Source organism: Raphanus sativus, chromosome 4 (genome assembly GCF_000801105.2).
Source record: "Raphanus sativus cultivar WK10039 chromosome 4, ASM80110v3, whole genome shotgun sequence".
Classification (NCBI taxonomy): domain Eukaryota; kingdom Viridiplantae; phylum Streptophyta; class Magnoliopsida; order Brassicales; family Brassicaceae; genus Raphanus; species Raphanus sativus.
In genome coordinates, this window is record NC_079514.1 from 40446854 (window position 1) to 40456720 (window position 9867).

At 29.4% G+C, this 9867-nt stretch overlaps 1 protein-coding gene across 1 annotated transcript; it reads left to right on the top strand.

Moving 5' to 3' along the window:
- Positions 1–1328: 1328 nt before the first annotated feature.
- LOC108836354 (protein trichome birefringence-like 34) lies at positions 1329–5152 on the top strand. Its single transcript, XM_057007809.1, has 5 exons — positions 1329–1778; positions 3370–3547; positions 3665–3861; positions 3957–4115; positions 4698–5152. Exons 1-5 carry the CDS (start codon positions 1432–1434, stop codon positions 5056–5058), a joined length of 1242 nt encoding a protein of 413 aa, XP_056863789.1. The 5' UTR covers positions 1329–1431; the 3' UTR covers positions 5059–5152.
- The last annotated feature ends 4715 nt before the right edge of the window (positions 5153–9867 follow it).

Here is a 9867-nt window from a genome sequence, read left to right on the forward strand (position 1 = left end):
CTTATAAGAAAACTCATATGTTAACATTTAAGTCAACATAAAATTAAATTGGATATTCAATAACCCAAAACAAAAATTTGAAAAACAACCAAACTATATCATACTCCCTCTGTTTCAAAATAGTTGATGTTTTAGATGTGTGCACAAGAATTAAGAAATACACTATTTCCTAAAAAGTAACATTAAAAATATAAATTAAAACTAATTCAACCAATCCTTAAATATAAGTATAAAATATCATTGGTTACACAGTTTTCAATAAAACTAAAACTAGTATAAAATATTAAAACATCATCTATTTTGAAACATCCAAAATTCTCCAAAACATCATCTATTTAGAAACGGAGGGAGTAATATTTATTGATATAATGGTTTGTATATAGTTATATTACATATCTATAAATACATGAATTAGATCGGATATCCAGCTTTGTAAAATATAATATTTTGTTTCGTTTTTTTATGAATATGTTTGTTATTTGCTTTGATTTGAAGCTTTATGAATCCGAATTTTAAAATTTTGAATTGAATCAAAATGAATAATGAATTAGATCAAATTTAATAAATAATATGTCCACCACTACTCATAGCGAGGCAAAATAAAATGCATGACAAGATCAATGTCTACGACGACCTAAGCACCATGAGCATGGCTGGTCTGCAGATGAATTTGGCCCGACGGTATCCATCTCTGTACCCAACTGGGCCTAGTCAACATATGATTAGTGGTCGCAATTCCATATATACAATTGAGGTAACTTGAAGCCAACGAATAGTATGAATGTGGAAACGTCAACAACTTAACTTACCTTTACATATTATATATGATTTGACCATCTCGAACCCTATTCTTGTACAATGAATTCAAAAGCAAGCAAGTACAATCCTATCATTTGACTATGTGTGTTTAAACTATAAATGTATTAGACCCCAAAAAAATATATGAATGTAGATTCAGCCCTAATTCAGCCTCGCCTTGAAACATGATCCTCCAGTAGTTAATGAGTTTACTTTATTGGAATATATATATACTATAAATAATTTTCTTTCCATTATGGTCACTTAATAAATTAGAATACTACTCTGTGAATGATTCGCAGACAAAGCACAACAATGCGAAGTTAGATCTCAAGCTCAAATCAACTTAGCCTTCAAAAGTATCATGGAATTAGGAAAGATGTTTTCTCTCTGTAATAAACTAGAAAATTATTTATTTTTGCTGCAAGTGGGTATTGCTTGAGAAACTATCAACAAAAAATTAGAATTGTACTAATTAGAAAAACATTCAGATATATATACAGCTACTATAATTTGATTGGCCACCAAATTACAAATAAAAATCTTCTGGAAGGCTGAAGTTAAAGGCAAGTCAGAGATAGACACATCAATATAACCTAAAACAAAACATCATAAAAATAACAGCACAAACTAATGGCAAAGCGACAATTATTGATACTGGGAATCAGGGCGAGCTTTCACACTCTCGCTGCCGTGCTTGTGGCCGGAGTAATTTTCACTGCCTTGTTTTTGTCCCGAAACGGTATGCCAAAAGAAAATCCTCAAAGCGAAGGTGTTTCGAACGTGAAAGAAGGTGAGGGCAGTGACAGAGAGTGTAATCTTTTCGAAGGGAAATGGGTATTTGATAACGAGTCAAACCCTATTTATAAAGAAGAAGAGTGCAAGTTCATGTCTGATCAGCTGGCTTGTGGAAAGTTTGGAAGAAAAGATTCGAGTTACAAATTCTGGAGGTGGCAACCTCATAAGTGTGATCTCCCCAGGTTAATTTCCTTCTTTATCGATTTCACTTCACTTTTTACATCTTTGTTTCTTACTTTATGTGTGGGAATTAGTATAGACACTTTTCATTATCTCGCTGGTATTACACCTCTCGAGAAGTAGTTCTGTCTAGTAACCTAGAGAAAACAATTGACATAATTTTACTAAACGTCTTTTTTATTTATGAATCTCAGTTTGTACGTAAACGGCTGCAATGATTTCATCAGATATTTGGTTGTATCATGTATGCAAGTTGCAACAAAGCAAAAAAACTTTGTGCCAGACATAATTCTATTGCAATCAATTGATGAGAATTAGCTAGAGAATAGAAAGAATACTTCCCCTGGTTTTTTTTATTATACCATTTGCAGTCCTCATAATTTCAGCTTCAGCTCACTGGTATGACTGTTTCTTAGTTTTCCTAAACAAAAAGTCGAAAACCTTTTGCTTTCATTTGTAGTCCTCATGCAAAGAAAAAATAGTTATAAGTTGTTGGGCCTAATTTGGGCCATTAATGTGTTTCCTTTTTTAGTCTGCCAACTCGTCCCTCACGGCCTTTAATTCGGTACAAACCGAAATTAAATAAATTAAAATACAAAGATTACAATTTAAGTTACTTAATGGCAATGTTTTGAAAACCGACCCGGATACTGAACCGCACTACTTACCGGATCACTGGGTCATTGGATCGACCGCGGGTGAACCGCGGGTTAAAAATGAATTATTTATTATATAATAATATATTAGTTATGAAAATAAAAATTTAGAAACTAATGTTAATATTTTCTAAATATTTTTTAAAACATAAAATAATAGTTTGGATACGTATATATTTTATGTTTAAAAAATATTTAGAAAATACTTAACTTTACTTTTTATATTTTTATTTTCATTTGATATACAAACTATCAAAAAATAGCTTAGACTATTGAAGTTAGAAACATGTGAAAAAAATCATTTGTTAATCGGCAAAGAATAGAGTTGTAAAACTTAGAACATAATAGATTTTACTACAGATTTATAATAAACAAAATAATCAAAAAGAAAAAAAAAAGAAGAAAAAAAGATACAGAGTTAGTAGAAGATAGCAAAAGAAGAAGAAGAAGAAAACCGAAAAGAACCTAATTTTTAATTGAAAATTTAAAATATAAAAGAGAATCAAAAAAATAAAAGTTTTAGAAAATATAAAAGTTATATATTGGTTCAACCAGTGGTTCAACCGGTACCGGGTCTCGGGTTTTAGCGGGTTTTTGCGGGTTTTTAAATTTTGGGTTTTTCACAAAACCCGAACCGGATTTATCTCGGGTCACCGGGTTTACCGGTTCAACCGCGGGTCCGAGTCGGGTTTCAAAACACTGCTTAATGGTTGTTACAAAAAGAAACATGTTACCAATATCATCAAATTTCAAATTTTATTTATTTGAATGGCTACAGCTTCTAGACCGAAGGCCCATAGATCCCTTATGGGCCAGACCAAACAATTTTAAATTAAACTGTTTTGAACAATTTTAGCAACTAGACCAATTTTGCGTTGGTATCATAATTCAAATCTTGTAATGTACGTTTGAAAAATGGCTTAATGTACATAAAAAGGTTTAATGGGACGAAGTTGTTGGAGAGGCTGAGAAATAAGAGGATGGTGTACGTAGGAGACTCCTTGAATAGAGGCCAATGGGTATCAATGGTGTGTATGGCTAGTTCTGTCATTACGAACCCAAAGATGATGTATTTTCACAGCAACGGCTCTAATCTCATCACTTTCAAATCCCTTGTAAGTCGTCCAAAACATTTAAACTCAGCTAGTGCATTTGTACCATTTTTTCATCAGATATACATTTACACTCGATCGTCAAATAATCTGCAAGTTTTTTTGTTGATAAATAATCAGGAATACAACGCAACAATAGATTTTTATTGGGCTCCCTTGATGGTGGAATCCAACTCAGACGATCCAACAAACCACAGGTTACCCGAACGGATAGTTCGGATCCAATCGATAGAGAAACATGCGAGGCATTGGACTGAATCAGATATCATTGTCTTGAACTCTTATTTATGGTGGTTAAGGCCTCATATGAAGACACTGTAAGTTTCTTAATTTACTTATATCTTAAATCAATAAGATCTCTCTATATGTATTATCTCAATAGATGGGTATCTGTGAAATAAATAAATAAAAGGTGGGGGTCGTTTGAGAAGTTAGATGGAATATACAAAGAAGTGGAGATGGTGAGAGTTTATGAAATGGCTTTGCAAACAATGTCTCAGTGGTTGGAAGTTCACGTTAACTCCAATCTTACCAAACTTTTCTTCATGTCCATGTCTCCCACCCATGAAAGGTACTCTCTCTTACTCTTTTCAATATACATAATAATGCATTTTTGTCTCTTTATTTATTCCTCATATATTCGTATCTTCGTTCGTTACTTTCTTTTTTGTCAATATGTTATTCCTCCCAATGTACCAATTGATTTTTAAGGCGTGCAATTTCTCTAGTTGAACTTTATTTAATGTTAGAGACAAATATAATTATAAAGGCCCTTGTTTTCAGGTGTGCTTTTCATTTACGTATCAAACTTTTGTTGTATGTTTTAAAATAGAACATAGTAACCTTTTTTTTATCAAAAATTTTAAGAGATTTATAAGCATCAATAAAAGGAAAAAAAAAAGAACGTAAACAAACTAAGAAAATCTAAAGAAGGAAGGAGCTTTTAAAATATTTGAATTTTTTTAATATATTTGAAAGAAACTCAATCGGTCTTCAATTATTGATTTACATAGCTGAATATTCTACAATTTGTTTATGATGGTCAATGATATTGTTGCATGATATGGTTACTGCATGATGCATATGTTTGGTAATGACAAACTGAGATTATACACTATTGTAACTTGTAAGTAACAGAAATGCATCTATACAGGGCAGAAGAATGGGGAGGAAAAAACAAACAAAACTGTTACGGAGAAACTAGTCTGATAGATAAAGAAGGATATCATGGAAAAGGGTCGGATCCGAAGATGATGATAGTCGTAGAAAATGTACTTGACGAGCTAAAAAGGCGAGGACTGAATATGCATATGATAAACATAACGCAATTATCGGAGTATAGAAAAGATGGACACCCTTCGATATACAGAAAACAATGGGAGCCATTGAAGAAAAGTCAAGTCTTGGATCCAAGTAGTTACTCAGATTGTATACATTGGTGTTTGCCTGGAGTTCCTGATGTATGGAATCAGCTCCTTTATGCTTATATTATTGACGACCACAAGTCTAACTGAAAATTGTTCTTACACTTTTTTTTTTGTTTCTTACCTATATTCCACTTCAATTGTACAGCTGATTTACTTTACCTTCAATAAATGTTTTGTCTTCTTTTCCACCTATCTTTCTTGATTTACTTTTCTTTTATTATGATTTAGTTGAACAAAAAAAAAGTTCTCCTTTTTTATGATTTTTTGTGTGATATATTTCTCTCTCTCTCTCTCTCTCTAATCTGTTTTAAATCATAATTATCTTAAACACAATTCTAATAATTATGAGCATAAACTGTAATTTTGTTTTCTTCTGTCAAAGGAATGTCAGAGTAGTCCATTCATACGATATCTTCTTTCTGTAATTGAAAGATTGATGTTCTGAAATTTTTGCATATATTAAGAACAATAATTTTTTGTATATATTTGTTGTTTTTTGCTTTGTTTTTTGTTTCTCATAAATATTCTATCAATCATATATTTACATTTTAGTTTATATTTAAACATGAAAACAAAATGCATTAATTGAAATCTGAAACATCAATCTTTCAAATACAAATAAAAATGTTAAAACATCATTGTTTTGAATACTGAAGGAAATATAATATAGTAAAGTAAATATAGAAGCTATCCTCTTCTGGGTCTAAACAATTTATGGTTTTGGGCTTTGAATAAATTTCAAAAAATATTGGATCCCTATTCAGTGAAATACATAATTCTACGTACGCTAGCTGAAAATTTGGGTACTTTTACTCTGTTATCTGTTAGACCATCTTTTAACTCTGGTGGTCTCTGCAAAGTGCGGAAAATGGTAAAATATATAGTTGATTAAGATTCCTAAAATCATAGAACTATACGAATTAATTAGTAACTATGTGTAAAAGCCCTTACAGTGTGTTGTTTGTAATTTTACTCATGATCATCCTACGATTACAATGTTTAGGATTTGATTATTAGTCCTTTATGTGGTTTATTAGGATTGATATATGATTAGTGGACAAACTTTCTGGCTCCTTCTCGGTTCTTATGTATGTGTAAGATTATTTCCAATCTCATTCAATTTTTATTTTAAAACTGAGTTAAATTGAGTGTATAGTAAAAAAATACTTTTAATTTTACTCCATATATGAAATAATCTATTTTTTGTTGTTCATTGCTCTATCTATTATATAGTGAGAAATATAGTAGGATTAGAACATTTTTACTTCATATTCCATTTTATTCACTCTTAGAGAAAATGAGTTTAACATTGGAGATACTCAAGAAACATCTCCAAAAATATTTTATTTTAAAGTTTGCAAAACTTTATATTTGAAATTTTAAAGTGATCTTCTCTAAAAAACAAAAAAAATCCAAATTTAATTTCAAATTATTTGTATTTTACTCTATGATCTTTGTATTTATCATAAATGTAAATAAAAAGCTATATATAACTAGCACATATATAAAATATTACAACAATATTAATTATTATAATCTTACACTAAAATATAAAATTATTTATGTAATGTTCCATCTTCGATTACACAAAATTTGTTTAAATAATATTTTAGAGATTTAGGAGGTTCCAGAGCAAATTTATCAGAGTATTAGTATAGTTGTAATATTTTAATATGTGTAATAGTTATGTTTTCATGTACCTTTTGGAAAAAACAATTCTACATTTCTTTTGTAATATTTTTATTATCTAATTCTAGTTTTAATTTTTTATCCAACTTTATGTGTAAAACTTGATCTTATAAAAAAATCTGAAATATTTATCTACTAATAATAGGAATCCCAAACAATGTTGAAAAGTTATGAATTTTTATAGAAATTTTATTTTTTTGTTAAAAATTGTGTCTTTTCATTATTTGTTTAAGTATTTGTGTATTAGTTAGTATTTAAATTGAAAACATGTAATTATTTAAATGAAAAATTGTGACTATTCATATATGTATCATTTCAAAATAACTACTTTTAAATTGAAAATATATGACTATTTAAATTGAAAATTGTAACTATTCATATAATTATCATTTTAAAATAACTACATTTAAATTAAAAATTTGTGACTATTCATATATATAGAAAGTTGCATCTCTTAATTTTTTGTACAAATATTTATGTATTTTTGTTTTTATTATGCTTTTATCTATTTATTAATATTTCATAAATATTTGTAACTTTTTATATCTAAAAATCAGTGTATTAAAATGAAAAATTAAATCTCTTGAGTTTTTATACATGAAAGTTTCATCTCCTATATGGTTTACATGAAAAACCCTAACATTGTTGAAAAATTGTGTATTTTTGAATAAATTTTATTTCTTGTTAAAATTTATATATTTTTATTATATATTAAGGTGTGTCTTTTTATTGTTTGTTTCAAGAGTTGTGTATAAGTTAGTATTTAAATTTTATACAAATATGTTTGTTTTCAAATTTGCATATTACACATATCTAATGATTTTGTATATTACACATATCTAATGATTTCAAATTTGCATATTACAAATATGTTTGTTTTCAAATTTGCATATTACACATATCTAATGATTTTGTAATACTAACTAAATTAAATTAGTTTAAGAGGCGTTCGTACTTCTTCTTCGTTGACGACATAATAAAAGATATATTTTTATTTAAGAAGATTTTAATCTTTCAAAAGATATTTTTTATTTATTATAAAGTTATATAATTTAAATTTTAGAGTAACTTACTTAAATTAATAAAAGATGTATAAATATTTTGGTAGGAAAACATATAATTATTTATACAGTACTTTCACTATATATCCAAACTTTTTTGTGGAATGTCATAAGACTTTCTTGGGGTGTTCTAAGAAGTTCTTAAACTGTATTTGAACGTCACTACCGTATCCATTGGTTTGTTTCGAAGCAATTTTGAGAGATTTTGGAGTTATTTAAATGCATAACTGCACATAATTTTCAGAATTTCCAGAGTTTTATGAACTTGATGTGATCGTCATTACCCTGTCCACATGTGCATTTTAAGCAACTTTGAGAGATTTTGAATTTTTTGAAATGTATAATTGCACAGAATCTTCATAATTTTATCTATTGATTGAGAACTAGCTATTGTAATATTGAGCTCATCTTTTCAGAAAAGTAAACATTTTGATTAACTTTCTAATGCCACCAGTTTGAAGACAATCGGATCCTTAGTCAAAAGTTTTGATAATTTTACTGAAGAGTGGTCGTTTGACGAAAAGGAAACTTAATATCCTAAGCCATCTGTCATAAGACTTCTTTAGAAAGTCATAAGACTTCTTTGGAATGTCATAAGACTTCTTTGGAATGTCCTGAAACGTTCATAAACTGTATTTAAACGTCATTACCCTATCCACTGGTTTGTTTCGAGCAATTTTGGGAGATTTTGGAGTCATTTAAATACATAACTATACAAAATTTTCAGAAAGTTCAAAAATTTCAGAGTTTTATGAACTTAACAAGTTATGATAGTTTTACTGAAGAGTGGTCGTTTAACGCACGAAGAAGAAACTTAATATCGTAAGACATCTGTGGACATTGCACATAAGGTTGTGGAATATTACACATCTTTAGAATGTCATAAGACTTCTTTGGAATGTCATAAGACTTCCTTGGAATGTCCTGAGACGTTCCTAAACTGTATTTGAACGTCATTACTGTATCCACTGGTTTACTTCGAACAATTTAGGGAGATTTTAGAGTTATTAAAATACATAACTGTACAAGGTTTTCAGAATTTTCAGAAATTTCAGGGCTTTATGAACTTTATGTGATCGTCATTACCCTGCCCACTGATACGTTTTAAGCAACTTTGGAAGATTTTGAGTTTTTTTTGTAATGTATAATTGCACATAATCTTCAAAATTTTATCTATTGATAGAGAACTAGATATGGTGAAATTGAGCTCATCTTTTCAGAAACGGTAGAGATTTTGATTAGCTTTCCAATGCCAGCAGTTTGAGGTCAATCGGGGTTCTTAGTCAAAAGTTTTGATAATTTTACTGAAGAGTGGTCGTTTGACGCACGAAGAGGAAAATTAAGATAGTAAGCCATATGTGGACATTGCACATATGGTTGTGGAATGTAAGCAGACATCCTTGGAATGTCATAAGACTTCCTTGAAAATGTCCTCAAACGTTCCTAAACTGTATTTGAGCATCATTACCCTATTTTGGTTTGTTTCGAGCAATTTTGGGAGATTTTAAAGTTATTTAAATTCATAACTGCACAAAACATTCAAAATTTTCAGAAATTTTAGAGTTCTATGAACTTAACAATGCCACCAGTTTGAGGTCAATCGGAGTCCTTAGTCAAAAGTTATGATAGTTTTACTGAAGAGTGGTCGTTTGACGTACGAAGAAGAAATTTAATATCTTAAGATATTTGTGGACATTGCACATAAGGTTGTGGAATGTCACCAGACATCTTTGGAATGTCATAAGACTTCTTTGGAATGTCATAAGACTTCTTTGGAATGTCATAAGGCTTCCTTGGAATGTCTAGAGACGTTCCTAAATTATATTTGAACGTCATTACTGTATCCACTGGTTTGTTTCAAAAAATTTTGGGAGATTTTGGAGTTATTTAAATACATAACTGCACAAAATTTTCAGAATTTTCAGAAATTTCAGAAATTTCAGGGTTTTATGAACTTTATGTGATCGTCATTACCCTGTCCACTGTTACGTTTTAAGAAACTTTGGGAGATTTTGAGTTTTTTTGTATTGTATAATTGCACATAATCTTCAAAATTTTATCTATTATAGAGAACTAACTATGGTGAAATTGAGCTCATCTTTTAAGAAACGGTAGAGATTTTGATAAGCTTTCCAATGCCACCAGT

What these genes read in the sequence shown, in the direction of transcription:
- LOC108836354 (XM_057007809.1), top strand. Translation starts at nt 1,432, where the DNA reads ATGGCAAAGCGACAATTATTGATACTGGGAATCAGGGCGAGCTTTCAC. An exon ending in CATAAGTGTGATCTCCCCAG is followed by an intron (nt 1,779 to 3,369) that starts GTTAATTTCCTT and finishes GTACATAAAAAG; the next exon opens with GTTTAATGGGACGAAGTTGT. An exon ending in AGGCCTCATATGAAGACACT is followed by an intron (nt 3,862 to 3,956) that starts GTAAGTTTCTTA and finishes AATAAATAAAAG; the next exon opens with GTGGGGGTCGTTTGAGAAGT.